The 19,129-nt window shown below is 41.8% G+C and overlaps 2 protein-coding genes across 2 annotated transcripts; both read left to right on the plus strand.

The window, feature by feature from the left end:
• Positions 1-7,449: 7,449 nt before the first annotated feature.
• On the plus strand, positions 7,450-10,843 carry pus3 (pseudouridylate synthase 3). The gene is made up of 7 exons (XM_069664941.1): positions 7,450-7,531; positions 7,887-8,289; positions 8,374-8,651; positions 8,736-8,919; positions 9,028-9,137; positions 9,232-9,404; positions 10,463-10,843. Exons 2-7 carry the CDS (start codon positions 7,891-7,893, stop codon positions 10,732-10,734), a joined length of 1,416 nt encoding a protein of 471 aa, XP_069521042.1. The 5' UTR covers positions 7,450-7,531; positions 7,887-7,890; the 3' UTR covers positions 10,735-10,843.
• A 995-nt stretch (positions 10,844-11,838) lies between these two features.
• Positions 11,839-16,690, plus strand: dcakd (dephospho-CoA kinase domain containing). The gene is made up of 5 exons (XM_069664888.1): positions 11,839-12,118; positions 12,789-12,900; positions 13,324-13,527; positions 15,100-15,187; positions 15,454-16,690. The coding sequence occupies exons 2-5, from the start codon at positions 12,789-12,791 to the stop codon at positions 15,737-15,739; spliced, it is 690 nt and encodes a 229-aa protein (XP_069520989.1). The 5' UTR covers positions 11,839-12,118; the 3' UTR covers positions 15,740-16,690.
• Positions 16,691-19,129: the final 2,439 nt, after the last annotated feature.

The raw sequence follows: 19,129 nt of genomic DNA on the forward strand, positions 1-19,129 counted from the left end.
TCTCCCTCATTAAAAACTCCATAATCTGCATAAGCCCCGCCCACTATGCAAATTTCCAACCGCCTCCTCCGTCACGAAAACAAAACACGCCTCTGCCATCGTTTAGTGGCAACTTGTTGATGTAGTAATCAGTAGTAGTAACGTTAAAGTTAGTAGTCAGTAGTGAGTTTGGAAAATTACAATGACGGTTGTTGCCTTAGGTTACACATAATGATATGCATAGCGTAACGGGATTGTCTCCTTAGGTTTGTGACGTCACAAACCTGCCAATCTGAAAACGTGTTGTTCAGCCTGTCCTTGGTACACTGCAGTTTAAAAACAGACAGGCCCAGCCATGGAGGTGACTGCTGATGTTGTCCCTGATGTGTCTTGTAGCACATGAGAAACACCACATGGAGATGTTTAGAGTTAAAAGCTTGATTTTCACTGGTGGGGGTCTTTAAAAAAATATAATTGCACATTCCCATGACAGATTTGGCTTTAAACTAACTTTTGCGAAAGCTTGTAGTAATTGCCTTTTGGATATGTGCAGCCATATATAAGACTATTAATTAATAGCACCTTAAAAAGATGTGCACATTGCATAGGTCTCATAGACATATGCACAAAACAGCCATATAAGGTAAAAAAAATTACACACAAAATACACAATTTGGTATAGGTGCATTTTCAAGCCATTTATGGACTTTTCCACTATACACTATACACTAATGCATTTATTGTACTTAAATGTTAATATTCCGTGAAGTAAATATAAACATAACCCCACCTTTCCTCGACAATTTTCCTTATCAGGCGGAAATCATACAGTTTTCACAAAGTCTTGTGGAATTCAAAACAGGAAAAGCAAAGAGAGGGACTGTGTGACTGAGCACTCCAACTATGGTAATCATTTCACTTCCTGTTCTCAAGAAGCCCTTCAAAGACATGCAGACTGTGTTATCCTGTTCCCACAAACTCCTGCAAACACAGCTTCATCACTCCAACCCAGATGTTAATGATGTTTACATTTGCTGTTTAAAAGTGGAACAGGGCCCTCCTGTGGTTGTGCACCTCATATTGCAGCAAAGATTTTAAAAAATGTCAACCAAGTGAGTCAGTGAGGACCCAAGTATGCAGTTAAACTTTGAAAATGAAATGAAACACATAGAAATTGCAAAGCAGCATGGTTCTTCACAGCCTCATGCACTCTGGCTTGGACTCTGAGAGAGCAAAGATGTGAGGACACTCTGGCAGTGCCTCACAAGCAGCCCGGCCGCTCACTCTACCATGGCAAAGGTAATTGTGCTGCAGCCAGAGGCCTCTTGTCCTCTTCCAGTCCGTGGAGTCGGGTCAGGTTTCCTGCAGCTGCTCCATATGTTGTACCGAGAAGCTCCGGGGGAAGTTTTTAGACCTCAAACGGATGGAAGGACCGTCATAACAAGGTCCAGTAATCATAGAAAGCTGTGACGGAAAGAAAGTGCACCTTCCAAGTGAGCCTTGGACTAAAAAATCTGGGTAACAGAAGATATTTAAACAAAAAACTAAATACTAGTGTAGAAATATGAGATAAACTGCTTCAAAAATGGAACTGAAATGCACGCAACACATGATAGCCGTGTCTTAATTTGGGGGCTGCATCCTTCAAAGGACCTATTTCAAGGCCGACTACGTCACAGCAGCACGTCGAAGGCTCTCCCATTTCCAAAGAATCCCTCAGAGGCGGTCGACAAATGCGTCCTCCTTTTCCCAGGCCATAAAGGATCCATCGGGTGCATCCTAAAGTATCCCGAGATTTATTGTGCGCCAACTCAAACGAGATGATGGCCGAGGAACTACGTGACTGGAGCGGCGTTTGGTGCACAGACAGGAAATCCTTCGTAGACCAGACCGTCTCATTTCAGTTGGGCTTTGGACGTAATCTTTGACACACAGACAGGTGCATCATTATTAAGCTAATTCTTGAGGGGTTTTATTCTGAGTTTTGAAATTATTACTCTCCCTACTCGACCGACCTTAACTCAGACAAGGCCCCGGCCAGCCTTGAACACAACCCAACCAAGGAGAACAGAGGACAACTGTGATCTGATCAGACAAGGCCCTGGCCAGCCTTGAACCCCGCATCTTCATGCTGCGAGTCAACCGTGCTAACCACCATGCCACCTTGCCACACTGCAGAACTTGCCTGTTCAACTATATCTGTTTTAAATTACATTATGATAACTTAAAGACCACCCACATGGTTATTTGTTTTGCCCAGGGTTGGATTAGAACCAGGGTGTGAACGTACGCTTGGATACACAGGTAACTTTCCCTATCCATTGAGCTAACCCATCGTCGTCCTTTTACTGGTTTGTTTGGAGTTTTGACATCATCGTGGTTCTGCATAATTGTATTGTTAAATGACTGTGGCATATTTGGAAATGGGTACAGTTGCAGAGGTCAGATTCGAACCAGAGTCTGAACGCTCTTTGATACACTGGTCGGTTACCCTATCCTTTGAGCTAACTGACCACCCTGTTTACCTGGTTGGCTATATCAACCTTTCATCCCATAGTGATGATTTACTTTAACAAACAGCACTAAGCGCCTTGATCCCACAACCTTCTCTCTACAAAGCAACAGACATAACCACCTCACTCACCTGCCACACTGAAGATCCTACCTGTTGGGGTATATCTACCTTTTTATCACACTGGGATCATTTTAAGAAAGGCCCCAGTAGAGGTCTGGTCGAAAGGATATCAATACTTGATTTAATGATTTCAAAAGGATTTGATTCTTCTTCTAAAAATATTACTTTGATGTTTCAGATTGAATTGGTAGAAGTAAATCAACACCACTTCCTGTTCAATCAATTTTCTATTCTCTACTTGCTAACTGCTACTCCAGTATTTATTTTGGATTCATATGAGCGAGTTGTTTTCATAAGAAATCACACTACAGCCCAACTCTACCTCTTAATTCTTCAGGCAAATTATTAGACAAACTCTGACTCACTCTCCGACAATACGTGATTTTGAAGAAGCACAGGAAGTCTGCTGTGACTGTAATCCTTCATTTGTCTGATGCAGGGGAGTGGAGGTAATTTGACGCGTCGTTTGAAAGCGAGCGAGTAAATTGATTCTCCCAACTGTATCAGACACAATCATATTAGATGGCTTCGGGGGTCACGGTGGATGGTGTTACTAGAGGGAAGAGTAGCAAACATGGAGGATTAACCGTCAGACTCACCGGTTATTTTGCAATGTTTTCCAATTAAAAAGGTTTAAAGCCAACTTTCTACGCTTTTATGTGCAGGGGAATTTAAAAAACGGATAGAATAGATGAATTTGAAATAGATGTGGCGTTAAATCACTAACATTACAGGTTTTGAACCGGGGTTTAATGCTGCTACATAAAGCACTGCTTTTGCTTTTTGCCTTTAAGCATCTTTACAGACTGTAGCACTACCATACGTGACTTACTCACAGACTGGCTTTTTGCACGGAGCTAAAAATCCCTATAGTCCTTATTGCAGGGGGTGTTATTGTTGCCCTCGCCTCCCTCTTGGGACATGTATAAATAATTCCTCTATGGTGGATTGTGTAAGTAACATTATGTTGCACATAAGATGGTTTCCTCATAGATTTGATTGAGAACATGCCTGTGGAAAAGATGGATCTCTGCGGTTGCACGGCTGGAAGTAGATTAAAAAAAGAAAATATTTTGAGAGCGTCATCAGAGATATTTCACCAGATATGTAACTCCTCTTTATTATTTTGCTGCCACTGAGAGGGTACATTCCATCTATAATATGAAACAATGGAAGATTGTTGTAAGTTTTTCTCGACCGCCTCGAAGGCCCAGTGTGAAACAAAGTACCGTAAGCTGTAAGCCCCTAAAATAAATCAGGACCAGTCCTTAAACGTGATTTTTAACCGCTGTGCAAGTCAGAATAAAGTAATAGCGACGGTGTTAACTTAAGGACCTTATCATTTTTTTATGTTGATGATGCACCTGGCTGCACGGTGGTGCAGTGGTTAGCACCGTTGCCTCACAGCCAGGGGTGTGTCTAGATTTTTTTGACTGGGGTGGCCCATCTGGGACATGAAGTATGGGTGCGCACACACGTCAAGATGGCATTTATTTACCATTTCTGTCTCCACTAATTATATAACTACTAACATTGAGGTATCACACCAGGGGCGGAACCAGACTTTTGGGACTGGGGTGGCCCAACTGGGGCACTGACTTTTGCAGGGGTGGCATGAAGTATGTGTCCACACACACACACACACACACGTGAATGAATAGCATTTAACCCTTTCTTCTAAGCTTAATTCTTTAAGGACTCAAAAAGAAGATGTATGGTCAGATGTAAGAGTAACAATTGTAAGTACTAAAGTGCCACATTAAAATACAAAGATAGCTACTAGCAGCCTGTGGCAACACAGCACAGATAGTTGATATTAAGTCCTACCTCTGACAAGGCAAATAGCCAATCATAGTTTAGGATTTTACGGTGGCACTTAGGGTGGCCAATCAGATTTCAATCAGAATCCCCTCTGGATCTGCCCCTGTATCACACAGATCTTATATTTGTTTGAATAGGTTTTTAATTAGGAATGAACACAAACAGAGTGTTTGACTTTATAAATCCTCCATTCTTAATTCTTTAAGGACTAAAACAGGAAATGTATTTCCAAAGTCAGTTTAAAGAACCATCAAAAGAAAAAGCACTTCAAAATGCCACATGCTAGCCGCCCCAAAAAGTTGCTTTGAACATAAGTCCCGCATGGGCAAATCGTAGTTTAGGATTTTGGGGTGGTACCTGGGGTGGCCACCCCAGACCTACCCCCTGGATATGCCCCTGCCCACAGCTACAAGGTTCCTAGTTCTGACCTGGTTTGGATGGAGGGGGTCTTTCTGTGTGCGGTTTGCATGTTCTCCTTGTGCATGTGTGGGTTCTCTCCGGGTGCTCCGGCTTCCTTCCAGGTTCATTGGTGACTTTAAAATTGCCCGTCGGTGTGAGCGTTAAAGGTTGTCTGTCTCTATGTGTCAGCCCTGTGATTGACTTGCGGTCAGTCCAGGGTGTACCCCGCCTCTCGCCCAATGACAGCTAGGATTCGCTCCACTCCCCCCGCGACACTAAACAGGATAAGCTGTGTAGATAAAGATTGTGGGAGGAAGCCAGAGTACCATGAGGGAACCCACGCATGTGCAGAGAGAACATGTAAACTCCACACAGAAAGGCCCCTACGTCTGAACTGGGATTCGAAATATGTTCCTTCTTGCCGTTTTAAATTTCACATAGCTGCTTATTAATCAACAACAACAACAAAGCCTAAATTAGCCACGGTTAGCCCAAAAGGCTAATGTTGTTTCCCCGGGCATCAAGGTGATATATTTCTTCTGAACGCTCTGGTAAAACAGGAATGACATAAATGTCATGATACCTTTTAAAATTAAATAAAATCACACACATTTCTCTGCATGATTTAGCAATTTAGTTTTAAAAGATAATAAGCATTTTTCAATTTGCTTAAGAAAATGATCATAGAGGCAAATGGTAATACAGACATTTGACGAGTAAGCAGAGGATGGCTTGAATGATAATACAGCCTATCTCCTTCTGTTTGCCCGGGGTAGCGAAATCCAGAATTAATTAGAATTTACAGAGAGGAAAATAACCTTTTTCACCCGACTATAACTTCATTTGCTGCCAGTATCTTCTAACCTTTTTAACTTTTACAGGTTTTTGGGGTGTCTTGTGGGCTTGCTTGTGTCTGGACACGAGACGAGCTGTGAAAGCCTCAGCTCATGAGTCATTGTGGACAAAACACAGCCGACTTTCCACATCACTGACATTCTCTGTTTTGGCTCAGATTTGATCTTTCTTGTTTATTTGTCCAGTTTATTATTGCTGGACTTTGCTTTGTTGTTTCCAAACTGTCTCTGATTCGTATTTTGGATCATATAAATAGTTTATATGATCATGTCATTGAGGTGTTGTTATTGCTCCTTACATGTGTGCCAAACATGATTTTGGTTTGTTGTTGTCTTTTGGTTTGATGCATGCTTTGAGTATTTTCGATAAATGTGTGATGCATGTGTGGTTCAAAGAAGTTTTTTCTTGTGAGTGTATTTTGGACATGTTTGTTGTTTGCAGATGAACAGCTCAGTCTGGAGGCCTCCGAATGTAGATGTTTTTTTCCTGAGCAATTGTTTTTTCTCAGCTGTTCTTTCATATTTCTAAATGTTTCTTTTCCAGTTCCAAATGCTTAGTCAGCCTGTAGACCGCTAAACTGGGCTGGAGTTGTTCTTTCTTTCAGATAGGGCATCCTTGGTCTATGCTCTATGCAGTTGAGGCCGAGAGCTAAAGTTTAACAGGTCATCTTTAAAGGAGCAGTTCGCTCCCCTGGAAAAAAACACTGTCAGTCAAAGCTGGTGTTCCCTGTAATCGATAGAAGCAATCATATTTGAAGTTGGCGCCATAGCTGCGGAGAAAGTTGTACAAACAGCTCGTGGTTTCGCCCATTCTACATTCCTACAACACCCAGCGTGCATTGCGCCCTCCCTCTGAAACGGCCCAGGGAGAGACACTGGAGTGAAATACTACCGTTTTCGCTGCAGGCAATGCATCGGAGAGGTACAGAATCCAAAATACGATGAGAATATACCGGTGGATCGTCTAAAAAATCTTCGGGACTTCAGTCTACATTTCAAACCGGACGATTTTGAACGAGACATGACTCAGTTATAAATGTGGAATGTCTGGGAGGGTAAACAGGAGAGCAGGCAGCGTTTCAAGGCACCTCACGGAATAAATGTATGTGCTTTTTTCAACTCAACACTTCAGACATCGGAGGCGAGCATCGTAGATTGAGGAAGTGTAGTTTAACAAGCTCCCAAGGTCTCCGCCAGATAACGCATTTTACGTAGTCTGGCGGAGGTTTTCCAAGTGGATTGCGTCCTCCAAAGGCACAAAGCGAAAATTGTATTTCCTACCATAATGGCATTAGCTTCCCATAACAGCATGATAGGACTGAGGGTGAAAATTGACGAACTGGCCCAAAATCTGAAAACTTAGAGTGGCAACATCCCAGTAACTGTATGTAATGAATGGTAGAAACATCATGTAAGATAAATTCACTTAACATTCATGTTGATCACCCATAACTAAAGTACTCTAGAAGTAATATTATGATTAGAATTATGATTAAAACCAGAATGACATACAAAAATATTGCTGTTAATTATCCAATAACCAATTATTTATAATTAAAAATAAATAGCAAAATATATTCTGTATGACGATTCATCTTTGTATTTACTAACACCCTTAATGACACAGTGTCTGGTTTTTAAAAAATTGTTCTAAAGCCTTGGTCAGTCATAGCGGGGCAATTTAACTAGTAAACTACATTACCCAGCAACCCTATACGGGAAATGCGTCCGCTGTCAAATTTAGTCCGACTCCAGCATAACTGAAAAGTAACGTGTGCGCTAGCAATCCAGAAAACTCGCCGCAGACACAAATGTATCACCAAAATTGAGACTAAAATCAAAGGTAAAGACACGGCGTTATTCTAATTTTGTTGAGCACCACAACCTGTCTTAATGTCGCTTTACTGTGTAATAATGCGCACGAGCTATCGGCGTGTTTGTAGCATTTAGCCTCTAAACATAAAGTACAGAGTCCAGAAAACCAAGTGGCTGAAAATTGTTGTTACTTTTAACTATGAATTTAGCAAAAATATTAATAAGTCTGCTTCACCTGGTGTAGCAGTGTTAAGTTAAAAAAAAGAATATTATAGTAGCTAACCCAGCATGTGTTTATGTGTTAGCTAACAGAGGTCTTAATTGGTGAAATGTTGAAGTTATCCTGTATACCTAGTCCCTATTCTTCTCGTTAATTTGTCAAGCAACATGTCCGAGGCTTTAATCCAGCGTATAAAGCATCTGGAGGCAGAGCTGGAGAAGCTAAAGTCCCAACTGAAGGAGAGCAGTGAAGCTGGGGATTCATCTCCTAATGAAAACACAGACAGCAGACCTGATGTCAGCAACAGCAGCAGCAGCAAAAAGGGTAAAAAAGCATCCAAAGACCGTCCCTTTGACTTCTCTGCCCACCCTCGGCGCCATGTTGCCCTGCGGCTGGCTTACCTGGGATGGGCCTATCAGGGGTTTGCCGTCCAGGAGAACACGGACAACACTGTGGAAGCCAGACTCTTTGAAGCTTTGTTGAAGACGCGTCTGATTCAGGACCGACAGAGCTCCAACTACCACCGGTGTGGTCGCACTGATAAGGGAGTCAGTGCCTTTTCCCAAGTGAGTTCACTGAGACTCAAAGTGTAATTTATTGTTTTGCATTTGTCCAATCAGTGGTTGAGCAACCTTCTCTTCCCTACACAGGTCATAACGATCGATTTGCGCTCCACGCAGTTTTGTGGAGGACTCGGCATCACACTCCCTGAAAACATTGATGTCAGTACCAAAAAAAAAGCTACTGCCTCCGAGCTTCCATTTGTGAAGATGCTGAACAGAGTCTTACCCCAGGACATCAGGATCCTGGACTGGGCGCCAGCAGCAGAGGGCTTCAGTGCACGCTTTGACTGCCAGTCCCGCACCTATCGGTACTACTTTCCAAGAGGATCCTTGGATGTGGCGTTGATGACAGAAGCTGCAAAAAGGTGGGCGATGACACCAAGTTATCAACACTAAATTTAAATATAAAGTCACAGTTCTGACTTGAGGACGTCTTTGACACCCTACAGATATGAAGGCACCCATGACTTCCGTAACATTTGCAAAATGGATGTGGGCAACGGAGTCCTGCAGTTTGAGAGGACCATCCTGTCGGCGTCAGTGAAACCTGTGCAGCCTCAGAACAAATCCAGCACAGACCAATATGACCTCTTCATATTTGAGATCAAAGGACTGGCCTTCCTTTACCACCAGGTATTAAAAGATCACAATGTTGTATCTCTCTAATCTATTGTGGAGCTGATCTTCTATGTGTTATTACTTGGATTAATGACGTGAATTTCCTTTTGTGTTATGCTGCAGGTACGGTGCATGATGGCACTACTTCTCCTCATAGGGCAGAAGCTGGAAGCCCCAGAGATTATCGATCAGCTCCTGGATGTTCAGACTAACCCCAGGAAGCCCCAATACAGGTGAATCAACTCCGTCTGTTCTATCACAGTCACGTTTTTAACACTGACAACTATAGTGCGACTCTTCCTTAAACCTTTCTCCCCTTGTTTCTAGCATGGCAGTAGACTACCCGCTGGTGCTGTACGACTGCCACTTTGAAGGTTTGAGCTGGACGCAGGAGAAAGAAGAGGTGAACCACGTCCTGTCTGCGCTACAACAACACTGGACCCAGAGTGCTGTGAAGTCCCATGTCCTCCTTGGGATGATCCAGGGGCTGGAGGCCATAGGTGAGATGTACAATGAGAAGTAAAGACCTCAACATGTTTGTCGTTAGTCCATTGAGTTTAATCATAAGCCGGACTATAATAACAGGGGTTTTGATATAGAGCTCTGCAGGGCTGGAGAGGGGTAATAATGCAGGCAGGGTATCTAGCATCAGCCTGTTTACAGATTCTACATAGAAATAGCCGATGGTTTCCGAGATTGGCCCAGGACAGAGCTATAAATTTATGACACATCGAGTACACTATCAATGTTTTGTTGTAATACTTGTTGTGTTTATACCAATAACATATTTAGTTTTGTTACTACAGAAAAAAACTGTTTCAAAATAAATTAGGTTTTTTTTGAGTTCTCCATTCTCCATCCTTGAGAAAATAAAAATGATTTGCTCTCCACGAATTATGTTTTTATCCTGAGAAAATTAACCTTTGTTTTTCTGTAATTTCAAGATGAATTATTAATGAATTCATCATGTCTTTAAAGTCGAGGTGAAATGAAAAATCTCATTTAAATCCTTTTAGATCACATCCCCGGTAATATTGTGCATCTATTTGACAATATAGGCCAAAAAAAATACAGAAAATCCTTTTTTTTGTATTCTTATATCAGAAGAAAAAATATCACGTGTGCTTACGTAAGCTAGTACCAATCGATTTCAACCAATAATATCATGATATCCACCTGTCAATCAATCTGCAACATTTAGCCGCAGAGCGCAAAGAATTATATGACACGCCCACTTCTCAACGATCAAATCAAATCCCTCTAATGATATGTCCCGCCTGCACGTCACGATACGGAAGCTAGATACTCTCGAAATGCCGTTTCATCTCGACTTTAAAAAATAACTGCCTCCATGGTTGATCTCTGTAAATAACAAAACAGTAGTCCTGCAATACTTAGCTCCTGTGTTGCACCATTATGCTTCTTTCTATTAGCACCATCATGCATACTGCTAACTGGTACATATACACTTACATCCCCATGTTTTCTTTTAATGATGTGCTGAATCTTTTCCTTAGATCAAAAGGCTGTAAATTGATTCACGTCTCTCCATCCACAGGTGGAGCGTCCTCCAACCACTGCTGGCTGGTAGAAGGCAGCAGACAGAGGAACTACAGGCCCCTGCTGGAGCGGCCATGCTGCGAGAGCCTGGAGTCCAGGATAAATCATTTTGTCAAAAGGGGCCGACTGGAGCGAGAGGAAGGGGAGAACGGAGGTGAAATGGTCCACAGAGGGAAAAGGTCCAAACATTCCCATAACTCCCCCAGTCTACCTGTTTCTTCAGAGGTGCTGTCGATGACACAAAACGCAGATCAAAAATCGGAAGATTAGCAATTTCTCACAGGAGAATGAACTTGCCAGAGAGTCATTTCTGGTCAATTTTGACCATGAGGAGACATTTTATTTACTTTTTTTTTATTAACCAAAGCTGATTGTTTAGATTTTCATTCAGGCAAATATTTGTTTTGCTTTGAAATAAACAAGTTTTGGAGAAAGTGGCTGTTGCTGACTTTAATTTCCTGACGGACTATAATCAGAATCAGCTTTTTTGGCCAGGTATGTACACATACAAGGAATTTGACTGCGGTTTAACTTTGCTCTCTATGTACACTTAAACATTAAACATTAAAAATTTAACTAATATGTACATGCCTACTTTCAAGATTAAATATTTATAATAATAATAATAATACATTTTATTTATAGGCACCTTTCAAAACACTCAAGGTCACCTTACAAGGCAGAGTTAGAAACTAAAAACAATGCAACAATAAATCAACAAGACAAATTTTCAGTGTATAAAATCATGTACAGAGGTATTAAACTAGTTTCTACAAGCCTGCAAAAGACAATAGTGCAAATATGAGGAGTGCAACGATGCAGAAATACATAATATGATTTAGAAAAAATCTGTAATTATGTATAGGATGGTTTAATTTAAATGAGGTAGATGGTTTCCAGTATTTACGGTAAAGAACAGTGTGCATAGATTCGTGCCAGATAATTTACATTAATAAAATGTTAGTCTGCCTAACTAATAAATGTTTTCATTTTAGATTTTTTTTGTCAATTAAACGGTTAGTTTCTTGATCTATAAAATATCAGTAAATGGTGAAAAAAGCCCATCTGTGGTTCCCTAACCTCAAGATGACCTTAAATGTCCTGTTTTTCGCACAACCTAAAGACATGGTGCTTACTGTCATAGAGGAGTTAAGAAAAACAAACAGAAAAATATCACATTTTCAGGAACTGTAATAAGGAAAATTAGTTTATCTATATATGTTTATATGTTTTAAAGTTACTTTAGTTAATCACACAGCTGAAGTGGCTCAAAGTTGACTGTGAACTGGAATAAGCTTAAGCGGAACAAATGTCAAGCCGGAGGAGATTTCGGAAGATTTTTAAGGTGGCGCCAGTCAAGCTAAGCTAGGTCGCTAGTAGTAAGTTCAATACTAGTCAGTGAGACTGTAAGAATTATACAATAACACAACCACTCCAACCTTTTTTCTGACTGCATGTTTGACAGGACGGAGCCGACATGCCCGCAGCTTCGTGTGGTCATGTGTCTTTGGTCGCTCTGACCTGAAAGAAGACTTGTGCTAACGTTCGCTTGTTAGCAATACTGGTTGTTTACTAAACCAGTCCTAGCACTGTGTCTCTACGCGGATTTCTACTGTACATTCAGCTGGTTAAAGGAGTATCACACGTTTAAGAGGTAAATCAATTATACATCAATCAGTCTTTAACGATAACCGTAAGCAAAAAAAGTTTAGTTTGGAACCAACCATTCATTTACTTCAGTTTGAGTTGTTTTCCTACGTTAAGCAGTTGTTAAGCCTCGTCAGGGTTTATGTTGGTGTTTGGTCGAGAATAACTTCAAAGCTGATTTTTCGGCCAGACAAACATGTACGACTCCAAAGTAGTACATGATCTGACTGTAGCTCAGCACCTTCACAGCAGGGGGCGTGTTGTGAACCCTCAAGACAGCCTGGGGAAGGATAAAAAAGATACTCACTTTAACTATAAATACCTAAGCTTCATGAAGTCTGTCAGTGAGGGTGACTTTATACACAACTACAGCAATTTTAGCTTTGATATTTGCTGTTTTCAGGTTGTAGTAATTCCCTGTATAATCCAAAACTTGTTGACACTATTATGTGAGGATAAATACATATTACAATGTAAATCTTTTAAATTGTTACCTTTTATTTTGCTTTGTATGTTTTTACTTTAAGATATTTTTTGCTTCACATATGCTTGTGCTGTCATTAACAAAGTAGTTTGTTTTGTTTGTTTGATATTTTTATAAACTTGTATTTAATTTCCATAAAGGGCGCAGTAATATGACTTAACAGACGTACATTATTCTGCGTCTTTGCTTCAAGATGTTCCTGGTGGGGCTGACAGGAGGCATTGCCTCAGGGAAGAGCGCCGTGTCTTCGATGCTGCGGGAGCTCGGGTGCCCCATCATTGATGCTGATGTTGTGGCCAGGAAAGGTAGGTTGAAATATTCAAGGTCAATATAAACACCACTTGCAAAACGTCAACCAGCTGAGCTGTTCTCCAAGAGACACCCCTCTGAAATAACCCCATATTTAGGCATTAGGATTCACCTGCGTGTCCTACACAACTGGCTGTGCTACACTTGCTGTGATGTTTATTATAGCCGGGCCTGTAGGAAGTTCATTAAGACAAACGCTCGGAGAGAGTGCATGAATCATGATGTCCATCGCTGCTGACTGCAGGGATGATGTTTAAGCTGTGTGCTGAAGAGAATAAGGTCACAGAAGAATGTGAATAGTGCACAGCTACATGTGTTTCGTGCTCACCAGTGTGCTACAATATTGAACATTTTAATTAAAGCAATAATACAGTATACCACAAATAATCAAACGTTGCTTCCTTCTCTTGAAAAAACAGTTGTGGAGCCGCACACCCCTGCCTATTCCCGCATCATCTACCACTTCGGGCCAGAGATCCTCCTGGAGAACGGGGAGATCGACCGGCAGAAGCTGGGTCAGATCATCTTCGCCAACGAGGAGAAGAGGAAGCTGCTGAACTCCATCACCCACCCAGAGATCCACAAAGCAATGCTCAAAGAGATCCTGTTCTACTTTCTCAGGGGTGAGTTTGGCTCAGTTACCGGTTAACTGTGAAACAGAGGGTACTTTTCTGAGCGCGAGCCAAGGCTGTTTGGCAGTGAAGCAGTAGGCTTAAGGCTGCTTCTTACAAAGCTCTCTGTGAGCCAAATAGAGATTTTAGAATACTCCCAACATTTTATGAGGTAGAAGGTGAAGAAAGGAGTAAAAAGTTGCAGCACGCAGGTCAGTTTCTGTAAATATTCAAAAGATTACTTTCAAAACAATACTGAAACTGCCATGACTCCCGCTCACTCCATATACAATATAGCAAATCATGATATGATAAGTGCCCTATGATAAAATTCTTAATTAATTAATGTAATAAAACATCTGTATACTATCTGACCCTCCTGATGGAATCCTCTCCTAAAACAAGCTAAGACAGCGTAAGTGGCAGCCAAAGTGGAAGATATTTTTAACATGTAGAGCCTGAAGATGTGGAATTGGAAAACACCCCCTTTTTACACGGCGGTTCTGCCTCAGTGCCGTAACGAAGCTCCGCCCTCATGCAGCCTTTGCCATTTTACATTGGACCAAGCAACGCCGGCGTAAAGCCGCATCAGTGTGTGTTCTCAAATAGCGTTCCAGAAGTAAACAAACGCCTTCTTCAAATACGCACACATGGCGCTGTTCCGCCATGCCGACTCTGCTGTTTACCCTGACGCCGTTTCGCCTCTGTTACTACCTCCGATGCCGGCTCAGAGGCGGAATGACTTCGCCCCACCGTTCCACATAAAGGACGGAATGTAACAGAGGCGTAATAATCCCGCCTTGAACTGGCAGAGTAAAAAGGGCTAAAACTTGCTGACATTTTGCTAGTTAAGCTAACGTTAAACTCTCTGGTTATTATTGCTGTGAATGCCACTATTTTGGAGTACGGAAGCCCTTAGCGGACATATGTCCATACGTTATATTTACTAAATTTTCCCATTATAACAAGTTAATTTTGATTGTTTTCTCGAGATCTCGACTTATTTTTCTTGTTATCTTGGGAATACAAAGCTGGTTTTCCCATTATAATGGATTAATTAGGCCCGTTACCTCGAGATAACAAAGCTGGGCACTGTGGTATTACAGACCAGGACTTTTCATGCTGCCATTGCCCACACTGATGAGGTAATTTAAACCTGTTTCTGCGTTCGGTTTGTGCTTTTACAACTGTGGGGATATAAGTTATGATCATCTGATGGTGCGGTGGTGCCGCGTCGCTATCTCGTGATAATGTGATGAAGTAAAGATCTCAAGAAAACGACCAGAAATGACTCATAATCACGTGAAAGCAGAGTATATAAAATGTATGTATGTGTATGTAAACTTTTGCGAGGCTAAAAAAATGATGGTATCAGCTTGATGCATTGATTTGGGTACTGATACCAAATACCTAATTTTTGACTGTATCCTACACATTTCTAAACACAAAGAACAGTATCGCTAACTTTGACCACTTGTCTTCTGATGTTTAAAAGTACTTGACTGTCTATAACACTGTATTCTCTATATTTGAGTGCTGATGTGTTGACCTTCCCCTCCTCTCCTCCTCCTCTTGTCTCCTTAGGGTACCGCTATGTGGTGCTGGATGTTCCCCTTCTCTTTGAAACCAGGCGCCTCACTCAGTTTCTAAACCACACTGTCGTAGTTTACTGGTAAGACGACGGCTCAGTTTCCTTCATTTCCCCATCACTTTGGAGCTTTACTGTTAGACTGTTTAAAGATTGCATATTTTAAGATCATTAAATATTTTGAGGTTTGTTTCCTGACAGAAAATGGCCATTAAGCTCTGGTTTTTTGACTCATTTGTTACCTCTCTCCAGCTCTCTGTGCCTTATTAGCATGACTCACCGCCTCTGGATTTTTTAACAAGACACTCCGGCTGTACCATAAATATCTCCCATTGTCTGTTCCTTTCCAGTGACCCTGCCACTCAGCTGTTACGCCTGATGCAGAGGGACGGCCTGACCCAGGAGCAGGCCGAGCAGCGCGTGGCCGCGCAGATGCCGCTCAACGAAAAGCGCGGCTTGGCCAATCACGTTATAGAAAACTCCGGCAGTCGAGAGGACACCCACCGGCAGGTCCTGCGGCTGCACACGAAGCTGGAGGACTCCATGGACTTCCTCTTAGTGAGGGTCATTGCTATTGCAGCCACAGCTGGTCTGGGTGGGATACTGCTCTATGCTGCCAAGATACTATTGTCCTAACAGAGGACAGATGAGGGGTGAGAAGGTGCTTGGTCCGGGATGTGGTCAGAGATGAGGTTGTGAATAGGAGCAGGCGAAGGCACGTCAGGGGCACCGATGCAATTTACTGTGAGATTAGTTTCACAGCACCCACCTCGGCAGCTCGGAGGTGTGACGTGCTCTGTTGGCAGTTAGCACGGACTTACATTATTGACACAACATGCACTGACATATAGGGTTTGGTGTGCAGGGTTACTATGTGCAATGTCAGCTGGTCTTCCTCAGAAAACATGAAGGTGATACCTGAGAGGCTCAGCCGCTGTACAAGCGCCCCAATTTCCTCAACAGTGATCGGTGAACACTTTGGGCCTAAAAACACTTTTTATTTTATGCAGCAAACATTCAGTAAAAACAGTTAAAACGTGTACAAATGCAGAGATTTTATTTTGATACACCTTTACACCTTATTAAGTTATCCAAACTCAACAGTTTGGGTGATGGCATAGATTGTAAACACAAGCTTATAAGACAGTAGAGAGAGCACATATAGAAGGCTGTCACTCTCATTCCTACACTGGTCATTATCTCGCATAAACTGTCACTTTAATTTTAAGAACAAAAAGCCAGAGTCATCCCCAGTCATGCATATCTTTTAAATTGGATAGACTACTAATTAAAGACGCATTAAAACAGGAACAGCTGAGTGCTTACTACAAATATTGTGATTGTATGTTAATGACCTGTATAATGAAGATATCTAACAGAATGTATTTGACAATCCATTATAATGGACCAGTGTGAATTTACATGAATTAACAAACTTTATATTTATCACTGTATTTTCTTACACTTGAAGCTGTCTTCTGTAAAAACCAAGTCTGTGATTTCTGTTTCCTGTGAACGCTCACGTTTAACTGAAACGTTTGTAACATTAGCTGCTTAGCTGGACTATAAAGATTAAACACTATTGTTTTAAAGAAGCAACAGTCAGATGGTGTCACTTTCTCAATGTTTTATTATTTGAGTGGTAATATAGCTTTCTGTCGCCTTCTAATCAAATATATGTTTTGCTTATTGCTTCTTCTCCCAGATGCTGGAATTTGACACCAGAAGACTATTTTCAAACTAATGCAATGAAGGGGAAAGTTTCTCTCTGCTCAGTTTAAAGTGGTAATCTCAAAGATCTCCGTTTCGTTCTCTTTGGCGGCAACTATGGCGATAAACGGTAATTGCGGGATCACACTTCCCAGATATCAAAACACCTACCCTCGCCTACCCTCTCTGGCAGACCAACCACTGCTGGGTGATAGAAACGTATCACTAAAGCCGATTTCCCACTGGTCAAAAAATACGCTAACACCCGGCTTTTTTGCTTAGTGGGAAAGGATACAATCGGCATTCAGACCCAGGTAATTATCGCTTCGGCTCCGAGCAGCATTGATGGGAACACTAAACCTGTGTTGACATGCTAATCTCCGCCCCCTTTCCGGTGTGATGCTATGCTCCGTCGGTAACTTCTGCGACTCCTTGTCATCTCAGCTACAAATTCCACCCATCTCCGTCCAAGCAGCACAGTTTGATAAACAGACTGAATGAGTAATAGATGGTCGATGGTAAAAGAAAAGATCGGCATTTATAAGCGGTTCTGAAAAACCTTTGTCAACACATAAAATTTAGGTGGGAAAGGGGTGTAACTGGGCGCCGCTTGTGATTTTTCCGCAGAAGTCGCACCAGACACCCAGTCCGTAATACTGCAAATGCAAAGGCTTTCATCAGTGGGCCAAAGGCTCAATCAGTGTTGTGTTCTCTTCTCTTGAGCACCTTCCCTTAGACTTAACTTTACAATGAAGTAGGATTCCAGTATTAAACAGGTGTAATTTTAAGAATCTTCAATCAGGTAATTAAACATTTATGTCCAAAAACATATCAGATAAGATGAGACTAAGATAAATCATCAAAGTAGATTTTTTTTGGGGAACATTTTTCATGTCTAGGTTTTTAAACAACTTAAGTCTGCAGCAATTTAGCATTGGACCTTAGTTAAATTGAGCCACTTCTTAGAGCAAATTTAAGAAAGAATTTGAAGCAACTAAGGCCAAAATATACACATCTTAGGTCAGTAAAACTGGTTTAAAAACGAGATACGTGATACCACATTTCCCATAATGCAACTCAGTTGTGTAGCTTTTGTTAGACCTGTCCTGTCTGGTAAAAAGCTCCCATCTTTCAATTCCCACACCTCCAGTTTGTAATGTAGGCTTCATAAAAGTGTTGAAATCTCAGGCCCAATCACGGATTAAAACCTGATGACGTTACTATGACAACATCAGTGTTATTTTCGTAGACTGTGGGAAGTTCCCTGCGGAGCCACAGAAAACACTAAACGACTGTTTTCAGAGTCTCAGTAGGACTTCTTGTCTTGTGACAGCAAAAAAAACTCAGTTCAATGAATATATGTACGCAGCTCTAGCCTCCATAATAACACATATAAATCATATTGGCAGTATTGAGATGCACAGATTCTCTCTAGAAGACAATGATATAATCAGGTCTAACAGGAAAATGTGTTGGCGACATGACTGCAGGAGAAAGAATAATGAACTTAATGGTCAGTTGTGATGTCCTTGCTCTCATCCACATTAAAGCTTATGCATGAAATCTCAGGCCCACAGGCGGGCGTGGTGACATCATCCTGGCACTAAGGTCCCACTAGCCTGTGTGGCTCACTTGGCCCCGTCTAACGCCCCTACTGGTCTGCTCTTTGTTTTCATCAAGCAACAGCAGAATTAATGCAAAGTGACTCAGGCTGCGGTGGGCGGAGGAAGGGGTCAGTGAACCAAGGCGGCATTGGTACACATTCAGATACATTTTTAGAACACAGAATCTCATTAACGAACCAGTAACAGTCCACACATGTAAAACATAATACCAACAATCACACAAGAACATAATCAATCCATGCTTGTCACAGACATGATGAAGAACTTGGTCTATTCTTGGGTTGTTGTTTTTTTTAAAACCAGGCTCCCATGGGGTCCAGGGGGGTAGCACGCTTTGCTGGGCAGCCAGCTGTTCTGCAGAGATTTCCAAGTGTGCCTTTTCTCTGTCTCTTCCTTTGACACAGACAGAGGCCAGATGCAGAGCGTGGAAGGAGGACTATATCTGTACCAGCAAGTGTGAACGCCCCGGGCAGAGGAGGGTGGCAAAGTCTCAGTCTGAATATAAATTGGGTTTAATTTTCTGAAGGTGTCAAGCTAAAAGGTGAAAGTCTTAAGTTGCCTTGTTACACTTTGTTAGAGTGCGTGCATGCAGGCACAACCCAGGCGCTTTATTCTGTGTTGCGGGTCCTCTCCGGGAGCTGAGCAAATAATTTTCTGATGGCAGGGGGTAAAGACTTCTATCATCTCACCA

This window comes from Semicossyphus pulcher, unplaced genomic scaffold, assembly GCF_022749685.1.
Source record: "Semicossyphus pulcher isolate SPU_LCO1_2020_fin unplaced genomic scaffold, fSemPul1.0.p SCAF_16, whole genome shotgun sequence".
Taxonomy (NCBI): Eukaryota; Metazoa; Chordata; class Actinopteri; order Labriformes; family Labridae; genus Semicossyphus; species Semicossyphus pulcher.

What these genes read in the sequence shown, in the direction of transcription:
- pus3 (XM_069664941.1), top strand. Translation starts at nt 7,891, where the DNA reads ATGTCCGAGGCTTTAATCCAGCGTATAAAGCATCTGGAGGCAGAGCTG. An exon ending in CCCAGGAAGCCCCAATACAG is followed by an intron (nt 9,138 to 9,231) that starts GTGAATCAACTC and finishes CCTTGTTTCTAG; the next exon opens with CATGGCAGTAGACTACCCGC. An exon ending in CCAGGGGCTGGAGGCCATAG is followed by an intron (nt 9,405 to 10,462) that starts GTGAGATGTACA and finishes CTCCATCCACAG; the next exon opens with GTGGAGCGTCCTCCAACCAC.
- dcakd (XM_069664888.1), top strand. Translation starts at nt 12,789, where the DNA reads ATGTTCCTGGTGGGGCTGACAGGAGGCATTGCCTCAGGGAAGAGCGCC. An exon ending in TGATGTTGTGGCCAGGAAAG is followed by an intron (nt 12,901 to 13,323) that starts GTAGGTTGAAAT and finishes TTGAAAAAACAG; the next exon opens with TTGTGGAGCCGCACACCCCT. An exon ending in CCTGTTCTACTTTCTCAGGG is followed by an intron (nt 13,528 to 15,099) that starts GTGAGTTTGGCT and finishes TTGTCTCCTTAG; the next exon opens with GGTACCGCTATGTGGTGCTG.